We start from the raw sequence: 26,253 nt of genomic DNA on the forward strand, positions 1-26,253 counted from the left end.
ACGACTGGGGCTGCGGCCGCAGCGGGTCCTCGGCTCCGGAGGCGTCGGTCGCGGCCTCGTGAGGTGACCCGGGCGTCAGGGACGGCGGGCTGGACTCACGGCGCCCATCCGAGCGGGACGGGCACAGCGTGGCTAGGAGGCAACTCAATAGCTGCCCGGGGAGCCATCTCGGGCCTATTTTTTCTTTTTTATCTCCAGGACCTTCCCTCCGCGCGCCCCGTTTCCCTCTGCAGAGACCGCGACGCCCCCTCCCGGGCCGGGCCGCCGTGCTCGCCCGCCTGAAAGGCGCCGCCCGCCGGCCGGAGGGAACCGGGAGCCGCCGCCGCCGTGCCCGCCGCGCTTCTCGCGGAGCCTGGTCGGCCGGTGGGGCCAGGGCCCTGGGCACCGGGCGCAGCGCTGCGGCGGCCGCTCCTGCTCGCGCTGGGCGCTGGGCCCCGGGCCTGGCCGGACCGAGGGCCGCGTCCTCCTGACCCGCCGCGGGATCCCGACCGGCCCCTCCTGCCCCGCCTGCAGCTTGCACCCGGCTTCCTTTGTGGGTCGGAATTATTATTTTTGTTTTTTGCTTCCCCCTTCCTCTTAAGGTTGTGGTGCGGGAAGGCCGACCCGTCACCTCCGGCAGTGCCCCCTGCCAGCGCGGGATCTCCCCGCGCTCCTCTCCTTTCCGTGTTTAATTGATGGGGCTTTTAAAGTTCTTTCCTTTTATTTTTCTCGCCTCTTGACTGGAAGGCCCCTCATCGTCTGGCCCTCACCCTGCAGATACCCAGATCCACCTGCCTCGGGGCCGGGGATGTTCCGACAGTGACGGCGGCGAGCCGGACCCGCGCGCAGAGAGTGCCCTGGCCCAGGGGGCGAGAACACGCCCTTCCCTACCCTCCCCTTCCTCGCGCTCTGAGCTCTGAAGCGGGAGAAGACGCCGGGGAAGATGTGGCTGAAGCTTTTCTTCTTGCTCCTCTATTTCCTGGTCCTGTTCGTCCTGGCCAGGTTTTTTGAGGCCATTGTGTGGTATGAAACTGGCATCTTTGCCACCCAGCTGGTGGATCCGGTGGCTCTGAGCTTCAAGAAGCTGAAGACCATTCTGGAGTGCCGGGGTCTGGGTTACTCGGGGCTCCCCGAGAAGAAGGATGTCCGGGAGCTGGTGGAAAAGTCAGGCAAGTATCGGGCTCTCCCCTGAGGTGTCCTCCACCCGGGGCTGGGTGGGGTGGGATGGGGGGGTTGGGGGGCGACCTGTACTTCCTCGCACCTGATGGTACCCCAGAATGAGGCCTTACCTGGAAGCGTTAAGCCGATTCCTCCGAGAGCTGCCCAGTTTTTCTTTGTCCAGGTTTTCTACAAAAAAGATGTGAATCCTATATTGAGAAGGGGTCTGGAATTATTTATAGGGGATAGGTGTATCTTTTAAAGGTTATTTTAAAATAACAGTTTAAAGTGCAGCTTGTTAGTATTGTTTACCAAATTCAGCGATTTTTCTCAAACTTGGGGAATGTTACAAACTGGAAAGCATTATTATTTGCCAGTTGAAATTCATAAGGCTATAAGAAAAACGACCAAACGTTGTCTGTGCATAGCAATATTTGTCACGATTAACAATAGCAAGTTGCCTAGAGGGGAAACTATCCTTGGAATACTTAATATCAAAGATGCATTTAGGCCTAAGATTTAAATGTAAAATGAGTTTAAACATAGAGAAAGTGTACACTGTACAGTATTAGCTTTTCATACTTTTAGGTGTGGTGAAAATGGAGTGAATATTTTTTGTGAATACCTACCTTGTTTTATCTTTCTGTCAGGGCTTTTTTAAAATCCTTGTATTTTGGATGTGAACTTTTCTATGTCACAGGCACTGCTGCATCAACCTAAATGGGCTGATAAATAGAACTGACAGCGCTAAGAGAATAGCATCTTAAAAATGCATTTTCAGCCGAAACCGGTTTGGCTCAGTGGATGGAGCGTCGGCCTGCGGACTGAAAGGTCCCGGGTTCGATTCCGGTCAGGGGCACGTACCTTGGTTGCGGGCACATCCCCAGTAGGAGGTGTGCAGGAGGCAGCTGATCGATGTTTCTCTCTCATCGATGTTTCTGACTCTCTATCCCTCTCCTTTCCTCTCTGTAAAAAATCAATAAAATATATTTTAAAAAAATGCATTTTCAGTAACTATTGGTTTTGGGGTAGGATTTGGTGAGAAATATGGTTACTTTTTTTTCACCCCTGGACAAAGGATATCCTTGTTTAGATATATTCTTCCTGAAAGGGGGGAGGGATGTACTATCATTTGGGAAAGGCATTCTGGGTTGTGGTAGATAGCAGTTGAAACTGGTGGTTATCTTTCTTTGTTGTTTCAAGTATAGCTGTCAGTTGTGTCTTTTACAAGAAAATTTTTTTCTTTATTTAGTATCCTATAGCCATATATTATGATAGACGAGAATATTAATTCCAGAGGTTTTAGCACTCACATATTTGCAAGTTAAGGGTTATCAAACTCATATTACTATTGTGTAGAGGAGGGAACCATCTATGTAAAAGTGATACATTTTTCTTCAGAGGAAACAAAATTGTGTATTATTCTTGCCTCTTGTTTACTATCTGGTTTATGGTGACTTTTATTTCTGGGTGGGGGGAATGGAGTAAAGTAGAAGATTTTTTTTAAAAAATATATTTTATTGATTTTTTTACAGAGAGGAAGGGAGAGGGACAGAGAGCTAGAAACATCGATGAGAGAGAAACATCCATCAGCCTCCTCTTGCACACCCCCTACTGGGGATGTGCCGGCAACCAGGGTACATGCCCTTGACTGGAATCGAACCTGGGACCCTTGAGTCCACAGGCTGACGCTCTATCCACTGAGCCAAATCGGTTAGGGCTAAAGTAGAAGATTTTTAATAAGTAAACACTTTAGGTTTATAAATGAGAAGTGTCTTAACTGCCAAAGCCAAATCCTTTTTCATGGCAAAATAGTTTAATAACACTTTTTTTTTCTTTTGATTTTTATTTAGTGTTGCCTTTCTTGGGCCTAAAAATATTTGTCACTTTGAGTATATAGGAGTTTATATATCACTTGAAGAATACACACAGCCCACAAAAATAATGACTCAGATCACACATTTTATAGCACAGAAGTCTTGGGATTGCAGTTTAACTTTATTCGTTGTGAGTCGTTTTGTTGCTATCGTGATAAAGTGCTTGTTTTCTCAGGTTTAAAATTTAAGGCAAAAGTTAAAATGATTTGACATTAGTGTTTTCCTTTACTTTTTATTTGATGATGTAAGCTCTAAATTTATACTGTTAATTTGTATGTGAATATGCAGTTTGTTCTTATAGGTAATCTTTTGTATCTAACTTCCAAGTCATATAAGATCTGTTGCTATTTTAAGCATGCAGTAATGGCAAATTCTGTAAACTCATTTCTAAATCTTGTAAGTCAGAAGTATATAAAACATCCTGTTCAAAAATTGTTTGGCCCTGGCCAGTACTCAGTGGTTAGAGCACCAGCCAGAGCACCAAGGGTCAAGGGTTTGACTCCTGGTGAAGGGCAGTACCTGGGTTGTAGGTTCCATACCCAGCCCTGTCAGGGCTGGTGCTGGAGGCAAGCAATTGATGTGTCTCTCCCGCATGGATGTTCTCTCTCTCCCTCCCTCCCTCTCCCCCTCCCCCTCTTCCTTCCCCCCTTCCACTCTCAAAAAAATCAATGGAAAAAAATATCCTTGGTTTAGGATTAACAAAACAAAAAAAATTGTTTGGCTCTGGCTGGTGTGGCTCAATTGTTTGGGCGCATCATTCCATGCACCAAAAGGTGGTGGGTTTGATTCCCAGTTCAATACCCAGGTTGTGGGTTTGATCCCCACCCAGTCTGAGTGCATACGGGAGGCAACCAGTTGATGTTTCTCGCTCGCATTAGTGTTTCTTTCTCCCTTCCTCTCTCTCTAACATCATTAAAAACATATTTTATAAATAATTATTTGAAGTCTGGATATGTTATACACAAAACTAAATGATATTGTGGTGGCTTTTAGGCTCGTATACATTCAATAACTTATCTGATGACCCCTCTTAGAATATAAGCCTCATGGATTTTTGTCTGTTTTTTTCATATTTGCCTAATACATAATAGGTTCTTATTACATATTTATTGAATGTGTGGATTTTAAATGGGTATATTCAGATTCTGAACAGTGAAATGAAAGTATAATATGATTTTTAACATTGTAAAATGGAATTAATCATTGAAGATGAGAACGAGGAATTTTTGAAATCTTATTAGTGTTATTTTTTTCTGTCTTCAGGTGACTTGATGGAAGGTGAGCTCTATTCTGCACTCAAGGAAGAAGAAGCATCTGAATCTGTTTCCAGTACCAATTTCAGCGGTGAAATGCACTTCTATGAGCTTGTAGAAGACACGAAAGATGGCATCTGGCTGGTTCAGGTATCAGAAACAGTGATAGAAGTGAATTTATTTTTACCAAAATAGTAACACTTCTGTGTGCTTATGTCAGGTTTCTTAGACATAACTCAGTTCTCATAACTCATAGGGAGGCTCCAGTGTCCTCTTAAAGTGTTGGGAAAGAGAGTTGACCGCTTTGTTTAGAAACAGCAGAAGCAAATCCATTTTAGTTGTTGGATCTTCATACATACTGGTATATTCCTTTTATTTAGTGGTTTATACCATATCTCTTAATTTTTGTGAACTCTAATTTTTAATTAAGTGACCCAAATGATTTCAGTATCTAAAGGAAGAAACCTAAAGCTAAAAAAAAAAAAAAAAAAAGTAAAGGTATCTTTCTATAGGGAAATAGCCAACTGTTGTGACTATAGAAGAGCTCTTGTAGGAAATGGTGGGGTTGGGAGTCAGGGGGTACTCATTATTTTGCTTATGAAATTGATGAGACTATAATTTAAAACCCTACCTCTTATGAAAACTGTGAGATATAATTAGCATATTGGAATTTTAGAGCTATGAAGGACTTTAAAAATGTCTTTTATGCTTCCCAAAGTGTAGTTTATATACCACTCACACTAAATGAGTGGGCACACATTATCATTTATGCATTTTAATGTAAGTAAGAAAAAATCAATGTATCGAACATATAATTTCATAAATATCACTTAGGGCAAGGCTTAAGGTTATTTAAATTGTTAAAAATGTAAGTTCCTTAAAGTATCATATTAAGTAAATTACCATCATGAGTTCAGCTAAAATTATGATTATTGAACCAGGATTAAGTCCCAGGTCCCCTAATTTCTTGTGTAGTGCTCTTGTCATTTCACACTGGGATTGGCAAAGTTTGATTCAGGGTATAAAAATCAAAATAGCCATTGCTTTATATGTTTTTCAATATGACTTTCTTTCAATATGGGAACATGACTACAAAATGGTAGAAAAAGCTGAATTCAGAGACCTTAGTTGTACATCTGATTCTGTCACTGATTTGCATTATGATTGCGGATAGGTAGACTTCTGTTGCACATGGTCTCAAATAAATACATATATATCTAAAGAGGATACAATAATACTGTAGTTCACTGGGCTAAAGGGTTAAGGTTTGGGAACTCTTCAGGTGATTACATTGGATATTCTTTTTTTTAATAATTTTTTGTAACTGATTTCAGAGAAGAATGGAGAGGGAGAGAGATAGAATCAATGATGAGAGGGAACCACTGATCGGCTGCCTCCTGCACACCCCCTACTGGGGTTCGAGCCCGCAACCCTTGACTGGAATCGAACTTTGGACCCTTCAGTCTGCAGGCCAACGCTCTATCCATTGAGCCAAACCGGCTAGGGCTACATTGGATATTCTTGACCTTTCCTTTACTTCCAATCTTTCTATTGTGTTTGACCTATTATCCTCCGGATAATCTAATTCAGTAATTTTAAAAAATGAGTTTCTTGCCCTGGCCAGTGTTTCTCAGGGGTTTGCAGCCGTGGGCAAACTACGGCCCGCGGGCCGGATCCGGCTGTTCTATCCGGTTCTCTTGCTCTCCCCTCCGCTCCTTTACTTTGAATTTATATTAGTTCACACAAACACTCCATCCATGCTTTTGTTCTGGCCCTCCGGTCCAGTTTAAGAACCCATTGTGGCCCTCGAGTCAAAAAGTTTGCCCACCCCTGGGTTAGAGTGTCAGCCATTCACCTACAGGTCTCTGGTTAGATTCCCGATTAAGGGCACATACCTGGGTTGCAGGTTTGATTCCTGGTTCGGGTGCGTGAGGGAGGCAACCAAAGTGTCTCTCTCACATTGATGTTTCTTCCTCTCCCTCTCCCCTCTCCCCTCACCCCCTCCCCTGTCTTTCCCTCTCTCTTAAAAAACAATTCAATAGAAAAAATATCCTCAGGTGAGTATTAACAAAAAAAATTATTTTCCAATTCAGTTGACATACATACAATATTAGTTTCAGGTGTACAACATAGTGATTAGACATTTATATACTTTACAAACTGATCACCTTGGTAAGTCTGCTACCCATCTGACATCATACATGGTTATTACAATGCTAAAGGCCTGGTGCACGAAATTCGTGCACGGGAAGGGGTAGTCCCCTCAGCCCAGCCTGCACCCTCTCCAATCCGGGACCCCTCGAGGGATGTCCGACTGCCGGTTTAGGCCCGATCCTGGGCCTCTCACAATCTGGGACTGCTGGCTCCTAACTGCTCACCTGCCTGCCTGCCTGATCGCTCCTAACTGCCCCCCCTGCCAGCCTGGTTGACTCCAACTGCCCCCCCACCCCCGCAAGCCTGGTCGCCCCCAACTGCCCCCCTCTGCTGGCCTGGTTGCCCCTCACTGCCCCCCCTGCCAGCCGGGTTGCCCCCAACAGCTCCCCTGCTGGCCTGGTCACCCCCAACTGCTCCCCTGCTGGCCCCCTACTGCCCCCCCTGCCAGCCTGGTCACCCCCAACTGCTCCCCTGCTGGCCCCCTACTGCCCCCCCTGCCAGCCTGGTCGCCCCTCACTGCCCCCCCCTGCCGGCCTGGTCGCCCCCAACTGCCCCCCTCTGCCAGCCTGGTCGCCCCTCACTGCCCCCCCGCTGGCCTGGTTGCACCCAACTGCCCCCCCTGCCGGCCTGGTCGCCCCCAACTGCCCCCCCAGCTGGCCTGGTCGCCCCCAACTGCCCCCCTCTGCCAGCCTGGTCGCCCCTCACTGCCCCCCCGCTGGCCTGGTTGCACCCAACTGCCCCCCCTGCCAGCCTGGTCGCCCCCAACTGCCCCCCCAGCTGGCCTGGTTGCACCCAACTGCCCCCCCTGCCGGCCTGGTCGCCCCCAACTGCCCCCCTCTGCCAGCCTGGTCGCCCCTCACTGCCCCCCCCCCCCCGCTGGCCTGGTCGCCCCCAACTACCCCCTGCTGGCCTGGTGGCCCCCAACTGCCCCCCCTGCCGACCTTGTCACCCCACATAGCCTGCTGTTCAGTCGTTTAGTCGTCCCTCACTAACCCCCCTGCCGGCCTGGTCGCCCCACGCAGCCTGCTGTTCAGTCGTTTGGTCATCCCTCACTAACCCCCCTTCTGCCTTGTCACCCCACGCAGCCTGCTGTTCGGTCGTTGGTCCAGTTGTTTCAGTTGTGATGGCCCCTGGCTTTTTATATATTAGGATTATTGACTATATTTCCTATGCTATATTTTACATATCTATAACTATTTTTATAACTGGCAACTTGTACATCTTAATGCTTTTCATCTTTTCCCCCCATACCACCTGGCGACCATCAGTTTCTTTCACTGTATCTATGAGTTTTTTCCATTTTATTTTGTTTTTTAGATTCCACATATAAGTTAAATCACATAGTATTTGTCTTTCTCTTTCTGAGTTATTTACTTAGCATAATACCCTCCAGGTCCATCCATGTTGTTGCAAATGGTAATTTTTCATTCTGTTTTATGGCTAAGTAATATTCCATTGTATATATGTTCCACATCTTTATCCAGTCATCTATCAGTGGGCACTTAGGTTGCTTCAGTCTTGGCTATTGTAAATAATGCTGCGTAAACATAGGGATGCCTATATCTTTTCCATTTAGGGTTTTGGATTTCTTTGGATAAATACCCAGAAATGAAATTGCTGGGTCATATGACAGTTGAATATTTAATTTTTTGAGGAATCTCTATACTCTTTTTCATAGTGGCTGCACCAATTTGCAATTCCACCAACAGTGCAAATGGTTCCCTTTTCTCTACAGTCTAGCCAACATTTCTTGTTCGTTGATTTATTGAAGGTAGCCATTCTGACGGGTGTGAGGTGAGATCTTATTATGAATTTGCATTTCCCTGATAATTAGTGACACTGAGTATTTTTTTCATATGTCTGTTGGCCATTTGTATGTCCTTTTTGAAAAATGTCTAGTCAAGTCGTCTGCCTATTTTTTAAATGGATTGTGTTTTTTTTATGTTAAGTTGTATGAGTTCTTCATATATTTTGGATATTAACCCCTTATCAGATGTATCATTGGTGAATATCTTCTCCCATTCAGTAGGTTGTCCTTTGCCTTTTTATTCTGTTGATGGTTTTCTTCACTGGCAAAAAATTTTTAGTTTGATATAGCCCCATTTGTTTATTTTTTCTTTTTCTTGCTCAAGGAGATATATCCAAAAAAGATATTACTAAGAGTGATGTCAAAGAATTTACTGCTTAAGTTTTTTTCTCAGAGTTTTATAGTTTCAGATCTTACATTTAACTCTCTAATACATTTTGAGTTTATTGTTGTATATGGTATAAGAAAGTGGTCTAGTTTCAGGCAGCTCAAATTCCACTTCGGAGAGGTAGGCACTAAATAAATAAATATTTAATATAACATCTGTTAGTGGTAAGTGCTAAAAAGAAAAATAAGCTAGGTAAATTAGGGTAAGGTGACAGAGAGTGGCAAGGAATTCTCTGATAAGGTGACACTTGAATGAAGACCAAATAATGGTAGTGAATGTTAGCATTATAAATTCTAATCACTAAATTATTTTTGTCTGAAAATAGTTTTTAAACCTCATAGGTATTAATAGTTGAGAAATGACTCTAAGAAAAATGGAATGTATTTATATGGTTTTCTGTGTGTTAATGGTGCAGTAGGGCACACACACTTAATTTTTCCAGTGACCTTCAAGATTTGCACTGTCTGGTTTGTACTCCTTGGGACTAGTGGCTTACATCTGTCAAATGGCTGGCTTGGGTTGAAAGAACAGTCTATGGCAGTACAACTGAGAAGACTGAGATTAAAAGATGGATGGATGATAGATAGATAGATAGATAGATAGATAGATAGATAAAAATAGCCCTGGCTAGCATGGCTAAGTAGTTAGAGCATCTGCCTGTTCATTGGAGTGTCAGAGGTTCGATTCCTAGTCAAGGGCACATACCTGGGTTGCAAGTTCAATCCCAGCCCCGGGGCATGTTTGGGAGGCAACCAATTCATGTGTCTCTCTCTCATGATGTTTCTCTCTCTCTCTCTCTGTATCCGCCCCCTCCCCCCTCCTTTCCACTTTCTAAAAATGAATGAAAAAATATCCTTACTCCTGAGGTGAGGATTTTAAAAATTAATTAATTAATTAATTAAAAATTTTAAGTATCTCCTAGAAACAGAAGAAATATTCTCTCGGTTACTTGTCATTCTTTCAGCTCAGATCATATTTATCTAATCTCGTAAAAGATAACTTTCAAGAATTAGTTTTTAACAAATTGAATATCTTTTCTAATTATCGGTATTTTGTTTTTTATTTATTTTTTAAATATATTTTTATTGATTTGAGAGAGGAAGTGAGAGGGAGCGAGAGATAGAAACATCAGTGATGAGAGAGAATTATTGATCAGCTGCCTCCTGCATACACTCCCCCCCGCCCAATGGGGATCGAGCCTACATCCCAGGCATTTGCCCTGACAGGAATCAAATTGTGATCTCCTGCTTCATAGGTCGAAGCTCAACCACTGAGCCATGCCGGTCACACAAATTGTCGGTATTTTAGAAGAAGCTGACTTAACTTCAGTTTGTTCTGTCATTTTGTTTTGTTTTTAAATCCATGAGGATGCATAAATCTCGGCCAATTCAATCCTCTTCAAATTGCCTTTATTTTAGGTATCCTGTGTAAAAAATAGTTAAACACATCCCGGTTCTCTCTTTTTTAACTCCCAGTTTTCTAATATTATTCCCTCATACAGATAAATTATAATTTCCTTTTGTATTTATTGAGAAAAAATGTAGTTAGGTGGCATATAACTGATAATTAGCACTTTAAACTTTATATACTATTTTACTGAAAGGATGTCTGCATTTACTTATTTAGGGAAAATGTGACTTTAATAAATGGGTATATGACTTAGCTGTTCCATCACTTGGTCATTTCATTATTTTTCTGGAATCGATTGATTGACAATCTAGATTGATTATCTTTTTAGGTAACATTCCATGTGGAATGACACTACAAAAGGAAAAGGACTTTCTATAATATATTTAATTCATCTTATATTCCTTACTAGAGGCCCAGTGCATGAAATTTGTACATGGGTAGGGTCCTTAGGCCTGGCCTGCAATCAGGGCCGATCTTCACCGCTGCCAGTAGCCGGCCCCACCCCCCACTGCCCGTGTCTGCCACCACCCACCCCCAGTTCCCTGTTCCCCATCGGGCAATCAGAGTCTGCCAGCCAGGGGGAGGGACCGAGAGGTTGACCGTTCCCACCTGCTCACCGACCCCACCGCCAGTCACGCTCTGTGTGTGAGGTGACCAGTGTGGCGATCAGGGCTCCACTTGCTTGCCCCCACCGTGGACTGGGGGCAGCTCCTGTGTTGAGTGTCTGCTCCCTTGTGGTCAGTGCACATCATAGCGACTGGTCATTCTGCCATCCGGTCAATTTGCATATTATGCTCATATATATGTATATATATATGATTTCTATCTTCTCTATAACTCATGAGTTTATTTTTTGAATAATATATGTTAATGATCTTTATATTTTTCTCCTTAATTGAAGATGTATTCATGCTCATGGATTATCCTTATGTTAAAATAGAGTATTAGGATACTTCTTTTCATGTCAAACTTTTCTGTCTATCTTACATTTTCTATAATATGAGGTGGAAAGAACAGCTCTTTTTCCTAACAGTTCTTTTTAACATTCTGTTAGTTTCTGCTTTGTTTTTAACCTAGGCTTATATCCTTCATTAGCTATTTTTCAGTTTTGTGGATTCCTTGGTTCTGCTGCCACCCAATAGTCTTAGTATCACGAAACAGAAGACAATTACTTTCTTTCAGGAGACTATTAGACAGATAGAACATTGGATAGGCTTCTGAAATGGAAAACTTTGCATACTTTATGGGTTTTATGGATTTAGCCTTATCTTAAGATTTCTGTTTCTCTGTTTTGACTTTTGTTCAAAGAAGGACTGTGATATTTGTTCTCTACTGGCTTTGTCACATCATAAGGAAATTTAACATCACTAAACTTGATATAGCAGTGAAAAGCAACATGTTATTTGAAGTAAGCTTTAGGTCAATACTGACTGAAGTATTATGCTGGTATATTTCCTGCTTGGCTGAAAAGAGTTAATAGCTGTTTTAAAATTTGTTCACCTTTGCTCCTAGACAATAGTTTTGTCCAGGAAGATCCTAACCTATTTATTCCTTTCTTGACATTATTCCAAAGATGAAATATATAGCCAGCCACTTTATTCTTTATTTTGTATTGGTCAAAAACTTTTGTGTTTTCTCATAGAGAAAACCAAAGAAATAATTAAATGCCTCTGAGTTTTGTTTTTGTCAATCACTCATACTCATTTTTTAATGACTTTATACAATTTTTGTGTATATATTTAGGTTGGTCTATAATTTTGAAAGTGGAAACTCCCTGTTAAAATGATTTTCTGAGAGATGCAAAAAATATAATAGCACAACACTCGTGTTCTGTGCAGTTGTTATTTAATTTAGCCTAGATGTTGTTGTATGGGGATTAACAATATTGAAAGGCATATGTCAAATGTTCTGATTAGTAATAAAGCCCACCTCTAAAATACATGTGTAGGCAAAAGTCTGCGGCTTTTTCTTATATCAATGTAGCACCTGTAGTACGTGTGGAGGAGGATAGGCAATAACCTGAAGCCCAGTTTTTCCTTGTAAGTTTAACTGGACTGCATAAGGTTGACATCAGAAAACAAGGGCACTTGGCATCACATACTGTCCAACCCAGTTCCATCCAGTGATGTGTGCTGGAGCCAACTCATACTGTGTCATGAAGGGCGATTGTTAACATCTCTTCCCAACTCTGTATTTAGAGATGTCATGTTGCTAAGTCGGCCATCTGGGAGTATTTACACTAAGGAAATCAGCAAATCAGAGCTTCCTTTTTCTTCTGAAGAACTGGTTATTAAACATTTACCAGCAAACTACTGGTTCCATCCATTCGTCTAACCATCTAACAAATATATAAACCTTGTGATAAGCACTGAGAACACAAATGTGAATAACATATAGTCTGTGCCATAAAACTGCTTAGTTTGGTTTACTAAAATGTGTGGGGCAGTAAAAATCTTAGTATATAATTGATTATCTTTTCCAGCTGAGTTAGATGGTCCATTGTGGTGCTAGCTACAGGGGTGGGCAAACTTTTTGACTCGAGGGCCACAATGGGTTCTTAAACTGGACCGGAGGGCCGGAACAAAAGCATGGATGGAATGTTTGTGTGAACTAATATAAATTCAAAGTAAAGGAGCGGAGGGGAGAGCAAGAGAACCGGATAGAACGGCCGGATCCAGCCGTAGTTTGCCCAAGGCTGTCAGCTAGCATCTTAAAGGATCCTAAAGAAGTCTATTACACAATGAAGGAACCTAGGAAAATTGCAGTAGTCTTTTTCTGGAAAAAGTGTATTTTTAAATACACTGGATTGGAAGTCTTTATGCCAGACTGGAGTTAAAGACATTGATGTTCAATTACATAGCAAGGAACTATTTATGCTAGTGTTTGTCCAGAAAACATACCAGATGACAAGTTGTTGGGGAAGGCACTTTCATTATAACAGTAATAAACTTGGAAACTTTAGAGAACCTATATAATCAGAGAAAGAAGAATGAGTTATTAAAACATTAAAAGCTGATGTTGTTGGGTTCAACATAAATATTTAATCAATACCAAGTGAGTTAGGCTAGCTGCACTAGACTAGCTTCAGGAAATACAATGGTGAGTGTCGGGATGCCAGTTAGAGAGACTTGGGAAGGGGGTGAAAAGATGGCTTCACTTCTAGCCTGTTGCCAAGCTGTCCCAGATGTAGAATTCAGGCTGTACTTTTACCTAGTTTTTTCTGGTCTCTGAAAATATTCCTTACAGAGACTGCAACATCCTTTCTGAACTGCCAAGAAATATGATCCCTCCCCCTTAATAAGACCAGCAGTATAAGTGCCTTTCAGAATTATTGTGCATACTTTTTGTTATAAGCAATCGTTGGGAACTCTTACTGGTGTGACACAGAAGTAATAGGCTTAAAGTGTTTTGTTGTGCCATGTGACTCAGCCAGATGAGTTATTTTGTGAAAATATTAAGATTTTTAGTGGCTGTTTAATTCAGCCTCCACCAAATTTCATTTATGCTAAGCCTCTAATTGAATAATATAACTGTTTAGGACATTGGACAAAATAATTTCTAACTGCATAAACAACTATAGAGTCAAATAAAATGCTTTCATGCAATGCCCACGGGATTTTTCATTTTTGTGTGGCTCTCTCAGTCAGGGATCATTAAACTCTTCAAAAGCATGTGTTGGAACAGCTTACTGAATAAATAAGGCCCTGGGGTTAAACACTGTCATGTACTTGCCACAAGGTTGTTCCCACCTCTCTTCACACACTTCTATGTCTGTACTGTAACCTGAGTGCCTGGGAACAATCCCCTGTCATTCCTACTTCCTTTCCTAGCCCCGGAGCTCTTATAAGTCTGAAAGATACCTGTGCAGTGATCAGGATCTTCATTGGAAGATGCCCCTAGACTTAGGGCCAAACCTTATATTGATTCAAGTAACCTCTTGATTAATCTCTTAATGCATTGTCATTTTAAAGACAGACCTGAAAATGTTTATTTGCAGGGTTGATTAGAAAATGGGAGTGAAAGGGAGTTCTTTTAAAAAGAAGGCAGAACAGGGATTATGCTGATCTCTTGACACTGAGTAATCTGAAAAAATAAGTTTATGATTTCTTTGATTACTTGGTGGGAAAAAGAACTACATTGATTCTTGAATGGTAGGGAAAAAAAGAAAAGAAATGCTTGTCTTGCTTGATCTCCCTTATTCTTCAAGTAAAATTTATACAGCACCTTTGGACTGTGGAAAAATTTGAAAGCTAGGCACTTACTTATAACCGATGTGAACCTCCTCAGAAAGAGCCTTCATCTACTAAGATCATGTCTTCAAATTGCCCTTTTTCTGGTTACCTCAACCATCTCAGCATTTGAATAATAACTCATGCCTTCCTAAATAAGACCATTTATTGTCACTAAAAAGTACTATGTATGTGTACTTATTAAGCATCAAAGTTATGTTACAAAATGTTACATATGTATGTATATCTCTGTAGGCATAAGGATGATAATATCAGTGATATATGGCAGGGTTTATTGGACTGTTGGCACTTATAGTGTCATTTGTCACTACCATGTGCTCTCTACTTGAAATTTGTTAGACTTCCAGCAGAGGGGCCACAGATGAGGTAGCTGTACTGTCTCCCGCCTCTTCCTGGGAGTTGACTATTGGCACTCATTTCACACACTCCCCTGGGATTTCACTTCCTGGAGGCTTTGTGAACATGAAAATAACCCTTCCTTCCAGAAAGATTAGAGTCCCTCCGAGTATTGTGTTGTAATTTTGAATTAAATAGTTCTTGTAATACAGCATTCATGAAAAAACAATAACGCTTGGGATATATACACCCTGGGCTTAAATCAAACAGATGTTTTCATGAAGATGTTTTTGGCTTTCCTTTCAGTTCCTATTTAGTTATTTTTGTTTGTGTTTGTGTTTTTGTTTCTTGTTGTTTTTTTAATCCTCATCTGAGGATATGTTTTTATTTTTAGAGAGAACGAGAAAAACATTGATTAGTTGCCTCCTCTATGCTCCCCAACTAGGGTTCAAATCCACAACCTAGATATGAGCCCTGATCAGGAATCAAACCCCTAACCTTTTTTTTTTTTTTTTTTGGTGTACAGGATAATGCTCCAACCAACTGAACCATCCTGCCCAGGGCTGTGTTTTTATTTTAAATATATATATATATATACACACATACTTTTTTAAAAAAATATATTTTATTGATATTTTACAGAGAGGAAGGGAGAGGGATAGAGAGTTAGAAACATCGATCAGCTGCCTCCTGCACACCTCCTACTGGGGATGTGCCCGCAACCAAGGTACGTGCCCTTGACCGGAATCGAACCTGGGACCTTTCAGTCCGCAGGCTGATGCTCTATCCACTGAGCCAAACCGGTTTCGGCTATATATACTTTTTAATTTTTGTTTTTTACTGGTATCTTTATTGAAATTTTGCCTTCATTCAAAGCAGGAAGATTAGGGAATAAAGGAAAAAGGTGTTAACTACTAGAAAGACAGAGAAAGGAGTCATTACATAATTTGAAGGTTCATTTACTTAGGTTAATTTAGTGTTTTTGTTTTTCTTTTTAAAATAATATTTCCTTCTCCCAATGCTAATTGTGTTTGAAAGCAACTTGCATATTTGAAGTAGAAGTTTAAAAATGTAGAATTCATTATGGTAATTCTTTTTATATGTTAGAACCTTTCGTGATTTTTATGAAAGGACATAGAAGTAGTAGTATTGATTTTGGTCAAAGTATAGTTTAATATAAAACATGTGTTTGACTCTTGACTCCATAATTATACTTTTAAAAAAGTAAAATTTGAACTCATAGAGCATGTGATCATTTTGAAGTAAGCTTTATTTGTATTATTGTTTAAAATTTTCCGAGCAGAGAAATTACTCCAAGGGCCATTTTCTTAAACCTGTGTAACTTAATTCTAGAGAACAGGCCACATGGTGAGAAAGGGATGTGGCTAGCCTTTTAATATGGCTTTGACTCCCCTTCTGTGTAACTACCACAGAACGTGGGAGTTGAATGTACTGTATTCAATATTTGAAGTCTTTTCCAGTTGGACAGTGGCTCCTTTTATAAGAATTGCAGTTGTGATATGATGGTACAGCAAAGAAGAACTGTGAACAGAATTTTTTTTAAGTGAAGTTATATTATAAATGGTTTGACTCTATTTTAAGTTATTAACGATTCTGTTTTTCTTTTGGGGGAAATAGGTCATAGCAAACGACAGAAGTCCCTTAGTGGGTAAAATCCACTGGGAGAAAATGGTGAAAAAGGTGTCAAGATTTGGAATACGGACAGGCACTTTCAACTGTTCTAGTGACCCCAGGTAAGTTGGTTAGGCAGTTCTTAGAATCTGAGTTCTGACCAGAATTTTTAAAAATAAAGACAGTGCTATTAGAAGCCTCTTTAAAATGAAAGCTAGTTCTCTCATTTAGTACACTGTTAGTTACACAGATGCTTGATTAATAGTTTTTGATAAACTGTCAGTTATTTACTTTCTCTCTTTTTGCTTCTTCTGTGTTCTTTCTAGTGAGGGAAACTCTTAATTGTATGTCTTCAGTCCTTTTTGTTTCACTTTCTTTCCCAGAGAGACTTCACATTTATAGCTTTTGGTGACATCTTTGTACTGACCTAAATCTTCTTCCATAATTCTAATCTCTGGTTTTCATTTTGACACTCATTTTCATCTGCTCTACCATTATCCCTAATACATTCTGTTCCCTAAACCTAGTATCCAAATTCAGATTCATCCACTTTTTCTTTAATAAACCATGTGCCCTTTCTACCTTTCCTTTTCTATCTTTTATGGTTTGTTTTTTCCATTTTGTCAGACAAGAATCTTTGCAGGCATTTTTGTTTTTCTCTTTGTCATCATCTCCAGTATTTAGTCTGTCAAATTGATGTTTTATTTTTTCATTATTTGTTGTTTATAATGCATTTTATTTTCATTACTAGTGCCGTCAGGTTATAACTTAAATTCATCTATTTATTTAATTATTCAATAAATTTTCATTTTCAAAAAAATTTTTTTTTATTTGAGAGAAAGAAAGAAAGATCGATTGGTTGCCTTCAGTACACGCATTGACCAGGAATCAAAGCGGCAACCTTTCAGGGCACAGGACAACGCCCAACCAACTGAACCACACCAGCCAGGGCACAAAGATGAAGATTTTGATGCACAGCTACTTGTATCAGTTTCAATATTGTCATGTTCACTTTTTCTTTTCTTTGGAAAGTCTTCCACCTAGAGTAAAAACTGTGCTTGCTCTGGAAGTTGTGCTTAGTCAGGGTTAGTTGTTTCTTCTTTTGAGGATTATGGAGATATAGAAGAACTGGCCAGGGAATAGAGTTATTCAGCAAGTGTTTTAATCATATTCTGAATAATTGAGTCATCATTTTGATCTCAGATTTTTAAAAACAACAAAACTCTCTACTCCAGCGTCTGTGTTCATTCTTCCTTCCTTTCTTTCTTTCTAATATTTGTTCTTTTTTTTTTTTAATCTTAACTCGCAGATATTTTTCCATTGATTTTTAGAGAGAGGGAAAGACAGAGAAATATTGATGTGAGAGAAACACATTGGTTGGTTGCCTCCCGCTCGTGCACACAGGGCCCAGCTGGGGAGGAGCCTGCAACCGAGATACATGCCCTTGACCAGAATTGAACCCGGGACCCTTCAGTCCGCAGGCCGATACTCTATCCACTGAGCCAACAGGCTAGGGCTGTGTTGCAAGCATATCAAACTCGCAGCCGGCTGTAGTGTGTAGTTTCTTCTCTGGGTGGCCTCAGGACAGCCTCCTCTAGTGTGCCAGTCCCATTGTACAGCAGTACTTTCTTGACCTTTTTTGCCCCCATGAGACTGTTCAGGACCCCCACTTCTGGGCAGTTCTGACTCCTTCCATGGCAGAAGTTTTAATTTTTGTACTTGAGTATCCAGCTTGCCTGGCCATAGTTCCCCTCATTCCCCCAACAAGGGATCTAGCTCAGATAGTTGTACCTTTCAGGTCTATATTCTCTTTTTTTGAGAAATAGAAAGTGAAATGAGTATATATCTTGTGGGGGATGAGGGTGGGGTTAGAGAGATCAGGGGTATTGAACAAATGAGAGGACACTGGAATTGCAGGAAGCTAAGTGGTAAACAGGGCGGTGTACAGTGAGAATATCAGGGATGTAGGCCCATGGAATAAGCAGTGAAGGAGAGATTGGAGGAAGGCCAAGATGACCAATAACTTCATCTGAAAAAATAGCATTATATAAACACAATACCAAAAAAATTTATTTTAATTTAATAAATCTTTATTGTTCAGATTATTACAATTGTTCCTCTTTTTTCCCCCATAGCTCCCCTCCACCTGGTTCCCACCCCACCCTCTGCCCTTACCCCCCCGCCACTGTCCTCATCCTAGGTGTACGATTTTTGTCCAGTCTCTTCCTGAACCCCCCACAACCATTTCCCCCTGAGAATTGTCGGTCCACTCCCTTTCTATGCCCCTGGTTCTATTATATTCACCAGTTTATTCTGTTCATCAGTTTTTTTATTCACTTGATTTTTAGATTCACTTGTTGATAGATATGTATTTGTTGTTCATAATTTTTATCTTTACCTTTTTCTTCTTCTTTACTCTTCTTAAAGAATATCTTTCAGCATTTCATATACTGGTTTGGTGGTGATGAACTCTTTTAGCTTTTTCTTATCTGTGAAGCTCTTTATCTGACCTTCAATTCTGAATGATAGCTTTGCTGGGTAGAGTAATCTTGGTTGTAGGTTCTTGCTATTCATCACTTTGAAAATTTCTTGCCACTCCCGTCTGGCCTGCATAGTTTCTGTTGAGAAATCAGCTGACAGTTGTATGGGTGCTCCCTTGTAGGTAACTAACTGTTTTTCTCTTGCTGCTTTTAAGATTCTCTCTTTGTCTTTTGCTCTTGGCATTTTAATTATGATGTGTCTTGGTGTGGTCCTCTTTGGATTCCTTTTGTTTGGGGTTTTGTGCGCTTCCTGGACTTGTAAGACTATTTCTTTCACCAGGTGAGGAAAGTTTTCGGTCATTATTTCTTCAAATAGGTTTTCAGTATCTTGCTCTCTCTCTTCTTCTGGCACCCCCATAATTCTGATATTGGTACGCTTGAAGTTGTCCCAGAGGCTCCTTACACTATCTTCAAATTTTTGGATTATTTTTTCTTTTTGCTTTTTCAGTTGAGTGTGTTTTGCTTCTTTGTATTTCAAATCTTGGACTTGATTCTTGCATTTCTCTAGTCTGCTGTTAGATCTCTGTATAATATTTTTTATTTCAGTCAGTGTATGCTTAATTTCTAGTTGGTCCTTTTTCATATTCTCGAGGGTCTTGCTAAATTTATCAGCCTTTTCTAGGAAATTCTTGAAAAACCTTATAACCGTGGTTTTGAACTCTATATCCAGTCGTTTGCTTTCCTCCATTTCTTTCATTTGTGATCTGTTTCTTTGTCTCTACATTTTGGCTGCTTCCCTGAGTTGACAGAGTGCCTTTGTGAGCTAGGTGTCCTATAGGGCCCAGTGGGTCGGCCTCCCCAGTTACCTGAGGTGGACACTCTTGGTGCACCCCTTTGTGGGCTGTGTGCAGAGTCTTGTTGTAGTTAAGCCTTGATTGTTCTCGGTATCACTGGGAGGAATTGACCTCCAGGCCAATTGGCTCTGAGGATCAGCTGTGTCTACGCTGGGAGAACTTATGTGCTGGAGACACCCTTATGGGAGAAGACTTGCAAAAGCCTCTGTGCTCAGCTTGAATGGGGCAGAGTCTCAGGGCGGAGCAGACAGCATTGGTTTCCCATCAGTCCTGCCCTAATAGGCCCCTGTGTCTCAGTGTCCTGTGGTAATCACTGCAAGCACCTCTGAGAGAAAGCCACCCTCGAGTTCCGCCCGCTGCCAGGCAGTCCAGTTTCTCCCCGAATGAGTCTGGGTCCCTAGTGTCTCGCCCAGAACTGGAGTTCAGTGCAGTCGGGAGCTTGTGTCTCCCTCCCGCTTGAGAAAGCCAACCGCGCACTCAGTTGCCCATCCTCTCCGTGCATGCGTCTCAGTGCCTCTGCCTCCTGCAGCTCCTCTGAGTCTCAGTGTGCTTTTCTCTTTCCTTCTAGTTGTAGAATTTCCACTCAGCCAGTCTTCCTGTGGTTCTGGATGATGTCCGTTTTGTCTTTTAGTTGTAGTTTTGAAATTGTTGTGTGAGGCAGGAGTTTAGGTGTTTACCTATGCCACCATCTTGGTTTCTCTCCCAAAATTTTTTTTTAATATAGCATGTCACATCAGAAACTCAAATACCAAAACTCATAAGCCTTTCTATCATTTTTAGTTTTCAAATTCTCTAAGAGATCCCAAAAATTTTACTTCAAAAACTAGAGGATATTTTCATGATGTTGTTACTGAATTTATTCAGACCTTTAAAAAGCTTTTTTTTAAATTGCAATAAAAGTTTTTATACAGATAAATGGTAATATAACATTCTTTTAAAATAATATTTACATTCGCCTTTATTTCTAGCAGTAAAGTTTAAATTAATATGCTATACTTTATTTGTGTATTAGATTTGTTTAGAATGGTTTTTAAATATATATTAGTAGCCTGGTGTTTTATAAGTATATTTATTAAAAATAATATGTACATTAGGCTTTACTTCTATTTAGCAATATAGTTTAAATTAATGATATACTTGATTTGTGTGTTTTATTTCTTTAGAACAGTGTTTAGATGAATAAGTATTAGAGTTTTTTTCAAGTCTGGAAACATGATTTAATTTGAAAGATCATGATAACATGCAGAATTATTTTTTCCTGGGTACTCTTAAATTCCATCTGTAATGATGAACCTTAAAACTATCATTTAGCTCTGAACTGAAAAGAAAGCACATAGTACATTTGTTTTCTTGCATGAAAAAATACACTAAAACTGTCTGTCTTACGAACTAAGGTTTTCTATCAGAAAGGCTGTCATTCCATTTATAACACAAATCAGAAGCCAAATATTCTCTGAAGTGGTTTCAAAGATAAAAAGAATGACCAAGAGAAGAAATGTGTCATCATAACTACCATATGCAATTAAAAAGTAAAGCTATTTAAAGATATTTAAGATGTAAATAAGGCAGTTATCTATATATGCATTTAACTTGTTGATTTGGGGGGTAAAAATATAATTAATATCAATGAATTATCATTTTGCATTAAAAAATATCTTAAGGGATAGAACATTTTATTTTTTAGGATATATAATTCTAAAACATTTCAGTTAAAGCAATATTGATTTTAATGGAATCTTATCTTGTTAAGGAAGTGAATCAACTCAACAAGAAGCTGAGTTATGGTCTATGATTCTGAGTCACCCAGATCATTTCCCAGAGTCATCACTGACCTTGTCTTTATGACAGAACATGCTGTCTTTACTTTATTACCATCCATTACAAATCTGTAACAAACAAAATGTATGAACTGACAATTGTTTGTACTAAAAAAAAAATGTATCCACATGGTAAACCGCCCGCCCCCCCCAACTTTATTGAAGTAAATTTATATAACATAAAATTCCACAGGGTAGGTTTTTGAAAAAGAAAAAAAAACTTTTTTTTTTTTTAAGAAAACTTTCATTTATTATCTCACCACTGTAATACAACAGCCATTTTTATTTTTTAGTATTCCCTTTCATTTGTAATCTAGTTTTTTTAGAGGAGAGGGATGTCACAATTATTATAGTAAGAATCAGTACATTTCCAAAGGGATTGGAGTCATGACCCTATGGGTAAATCTAAACAATTTAATTTTAGGTAATTTTTTTATACTTACTCTGTTATAAAATGGGGTCATAGTTGGACTGAACCTCTTCTTAAACAGAAAACTTACTGTCTTTGTGTTAAACACTCCTCTTCATGGTCTTCTTTAAAGAAATAAAAGACTACAAAACAATATGGGACTTGCTCTTTTCTAGATGAGCTTGTGCACATTACTTTTAACTGCCTGTGTGCATCAGGCATTGTGGTGGGTGTTAATAAATGGGTACAGCATGGCTCCTATCCTCAGAGAGCTTGCATTCAAGTCAAGGACTCGTGCTGTAGGATAATTGATTTCCTTCTCTCTTCTTTGCTCATCTGAGTCTTCAAGACCTACTTTATTTCCCAAACCTTTCACAAAATCTTCACCAGTTCAAACTTCCAATGATATTCCCTTTTCTGAACTTTTTCTTAACATATTTAGTAATGGAATATATATACAGTTTTATACTTGTTTTGTTTCCTTAATATGATTTTAAATTCCTGGTGAGCAGGAATTATTTTTCTATTATCTTTTGGATCTTATTGACACTAATGCAATTAGTAGGTTCATAATAGATGCTGAAGTATTTGCTGATTCCTTACTTTTCAAGCTACACTTTCTTAAAAAGAGAGATAAAACCAAACAAAAAAACTACAAAAAGAGAGCTTACTTTTCAAACTCTTGTACAAACTGTGAGATATTGATACTACTTTTGATTTTGTAGAGGTTATTTGGTTTGGGGGAGAGGGCATCTTTCAAGTTCTAAAGAACTTTGTCAGGAGAAGACAGATTGTTTGCACAATACTGAGGAAGCTTATCGAGCAGCCCAGCTGTTTACTTACAGTTTACTCTCTTACAGATACTGCAAGAGAAGAGGCTGGGTGCGATCCACACTCATTATGTCTGTTCCACAAACAAGTACTTCTAAAGGGAAAGTCATGCTTAAAGAATACAGTGGACGCAAGATTGAAGTAGAACACATTTTTAAGTGGATAACTACTCATGCAGCTTCTCGGATCAAAACCATTTATAATGCTGAACATTTAAAAGAAGAATGGAATAAAAGTGATCAATATTGGGTAAAAATATACCTGTTTGCAAACCTTGACCAACCCCCAGCTTTCTTCTCTGCACTAAGTATAAAGTTTACTGGAAGAGTTGAGTTTATTTTTGTTAATGTGGAAAATTGGAACAACAGGAGTTATATGACAGATATTGGTATATATAACATGCCATCATACATACTTAGAACTCCTGAAGGAATTTACAGATATGGAAATCACACAGGTGAATTTATATCCCTTCAGGCCATGGATTCATTTTTGCGCTCATTACAACCTGAAGTAAACGATTTGTTTGTTTTGAGCTTGGTTCTAGTTAACCTTATGGCTTGGATGGACTTATTTATCACACAAGGAGCTACCATAAAGAGATTTGTGGTTCTCATAAGCACTTTAGGAACATATAATTCTCTATTAATTATTTCCTGGCTACCAGTGTTGGGCTTTTTACAGCTCCCTTACTTAGATAGCTTTTATGAATATAGCTTAAAATTGTTGAGATATTCTAATACAACCACACTGGCTTCATGGGTAAGGGCGGACTGGATGTTTTATTCTTCACACCCAGCCCTGTTTCTCAGTACATACCTTGGACATGGTTTACTAATTGATTACTTTGAGAAGAAGAGACGACGCAACAACAATGATGACATCAATGCCAATAACTTAGAGTGGTTATCAAGTCTATGGGACTGGTACACCAGCTACCTCTTCCACCCAATTGCTTCTTTTCAGAACTTCCCTGTGGAATCTGATTGGGATGAAGACCCTGACTTATACTTGGAGCGATTAGCTTTCCCTGACCTTTGGCTTCACCCTTTGATACCAACTGATTATATAAAAAACTTGCCAATGTGGCAATTTAAGTGTCTGGGAATCCTGTCTGAAGAGGAACTGTCGGAGAGTTCTCACGATATTGAAAATGACTCAGATGTCGAGAGCACAGACACTTTTAACAGTGAGAAGGAAGTATTTGAAGATAAACAAAGCATAATTCACAATTCTCTAGGAAGAGTAAGTCACTGTGGTGCTGAGGCTTGTTCATGTGCCAATAATTATTGTCAGACCAGCCTACATGAAAGGAAAGGGAGGTCATATGGATCATATAACACTAATGAAGATATGGAACCTGATTGGTTAACTTGGCCTGCTGATATGCTGCACTGTACTGAATGTGTTGTTTGTCTAGAGAATTTTGAAAATGGATGTTTGCTAATGGGATTGCCTTGTGGTCATGTATTCCATCAGAATTGCATTGCGATGTGGTTGGCTGGGGGCCGACACTGTTGCCCTGTTTGCCGGTGGCCTTCTTATAAAAAAAAGCAGCCATATGCACAACATCAGCCCCTGTCAAATGATGTCGCATCTTAACCATGTGCAATTTGTCCTTTATAAGCTTTGAGTATCTTCAGCTTGCCTTTTTAATGTTAGTTACAATGTTTTTGTGGTTTGAAGTTTAGTTTAATGTTAGTGCAGTGACAGGAAATACACATTATACTAATGTTGATGACAATTATTTGGTTGCCTGTGTGTCAATTGAATGCATACTTAATTGTAAAGATTTTTATTTACAACATTGGCAATTGAGAAGTTAATGTTTTTTTGTAAGCACAAAAGAAGTATGATAGAAATTTATCCTAGCAAGACTTTATAAAGTAGGATCAAAATCTAATGAAATTGAGGCAGTTTCTTATCCTAAATGTTTCCTCCCTTTTTACAATATCTGTCCAGCATCTCTTGGTTAAATAATGTATGCTCTGAGACATGAAATTAAAACAGATCTATGAAATAAATTATTTTAAAACCAAAAGATTATAGCTTTTCCAATGTTAAATTGTTTTTTATAAGGTGTCTGAATTTTATAGGCATTTTATTGATTTGTTAGTTTCACAGATAAGGCAAATATGATTCTTGACTCGTGAGGAAAATAAAGGCAGAAATGTGCTAACACTGGCCAGAGGTGATGTTAGTCAATCTTTTAGGTTGATTAGCTTTAATGGGAAGGAATTTTATGGTGGGCTTTTTAAATAAGTTTTAAATCATTTATTAGTATTTACCAAATCTAAATAAAATCAACTATAGTAATTAGCCTCACATAGATTACTTTATATCTTTTTCCTGCTTTTACTTTGAAAAATTTCAAAACTACAAAGACATTGGGAAACACAGTGAAATAAACATTCATTTCTCTAATTCACCAAGCATTTATATCCTATTACATTTGCTTTCTGTCCTCTCTGTATATATTTATCTTTTTTCTTTCTTTGGTTGTTTTTCCTGATCCCTTTGAAAATAAATTTCAGTCTTCATGGTGCTTTATAGCTAAATATATCACTACCTTTCTCCCAAGAGCAAAGGCATTTTTTTTTAACATAACCAGCATACCATTATCATACCTAACAAATTTAACATCTAATATCTAATACATAATCTATATTCCTGAATTGCTCCCAAAATATTTTTTTTAATATATTTTATTGATTTTTTACAGAGAGGAAGGAAGAGTGATAGTCAGAAACATCGACGAGAGAGAAACATCGATCAGCTGCCTCTTGCACACCTCCTACTGGGGATGTGCCCGCAACCAAGTTACATGCCCTTGACCGGAATCGAACCTGGGACCTTTCAGTCCACAGGCTGACACTCTATCCACTGAGCCAAACCGGTTTTGGCCCAAAATATTTTTTATATCTTTTTTTAAAATATATTTTATTTTTTTTTTACAGAGAGGAAAGGGGAGGGAGAGAGACACCAATCAGCTGCCTCCTTCACACCCCCCACTGGGGATGTGCCCGCAACCAAGGCACATGCCCCCGACCGGAATCGAACCTGGGTCCCTTCAGTCCGCAGGCCGATACTCCATCCATTGAGCCAAACTAGTTAGGGCTTTTTTATATCTTTATGTGTTTTTGTTTTGTTGTGAACTGGGCAAGGTTTACACATTGAGTTTAGTATCCTTCCATTTCATTCTTTCCTCTAGAGCAGTTCCTCTTCCTCTTTTAAAAGTTGTTTTTAATTTTTTTTTTATTCTTAGCTAATACATTTTTGAAGAGTACAGACTAGTTAACTTACAGAATGTTCTGCATTCTGGGTTTGTTTTAGTGTTTCTTCATGATTAGATGTAAATTAAAGATTTTGCCTAGATTACATGTACTTCCCATTTGCTTGACATCAGGAGGCACATGATGTCAGTTTGTCTCACTTTATCTTAAGAATCTGTGAGGCCATGTGAATATCCTGTTTGTCAATAACCTTTAGCTAGCTGGTTTGGCTCAGTGGATAGAGCGTCGGCCTATAGACTGAAGGGTCCCAGGTTCGGTTCCGGTCAGAGGCACATGCCCGGGTTGCAGGCTTGATCCCCAATGAGGGTCATGCAGGAGGCAGCTG

General features: G+C 39.7%; 1 protein-coding gene across 1 annotated transcript; it reads left to right on the forward strand.

Moving 5' to 3' along the window:
* RNF103 (ring finger protein 103) lies at window positions 1–25,058 on the forward strand. The gene is made up of 5 exons (XM_080686496.1): window positions 1–63; window positions 727–1,148; window positions 4,278–4,417; window positions 16,251–16,366; window positions 22,665–25,058. The coding sequence occupies exons 2-5, from the start codon at window positions 923–925 to the stop codon at window positions 24,235–24,237; spliced, it is 2,055 nt and encodes a 684-aa protein (XP_080542622.1). The 5' UTR covers window positions 1–63; window positions 727–922; the 3' UTR covers window positions 24,238–25,058.
* The last annotated feature ends 1,195 nt before the right edge of the window (window positions 25,059–26,253 follow it).

Source organism: Plecotus auritus (genome assembly GCF_963455305.1).
Source record: "Plecotus auritus genome assembly, chromosome: 8".
Taxonomy (NCBI): domain Eukaryota; kingdom Metazoa; phylum Chordata; class Mammalia; order Chiroptera; family Vespertilionidae; genus Plecotus; species Plecotus auritus.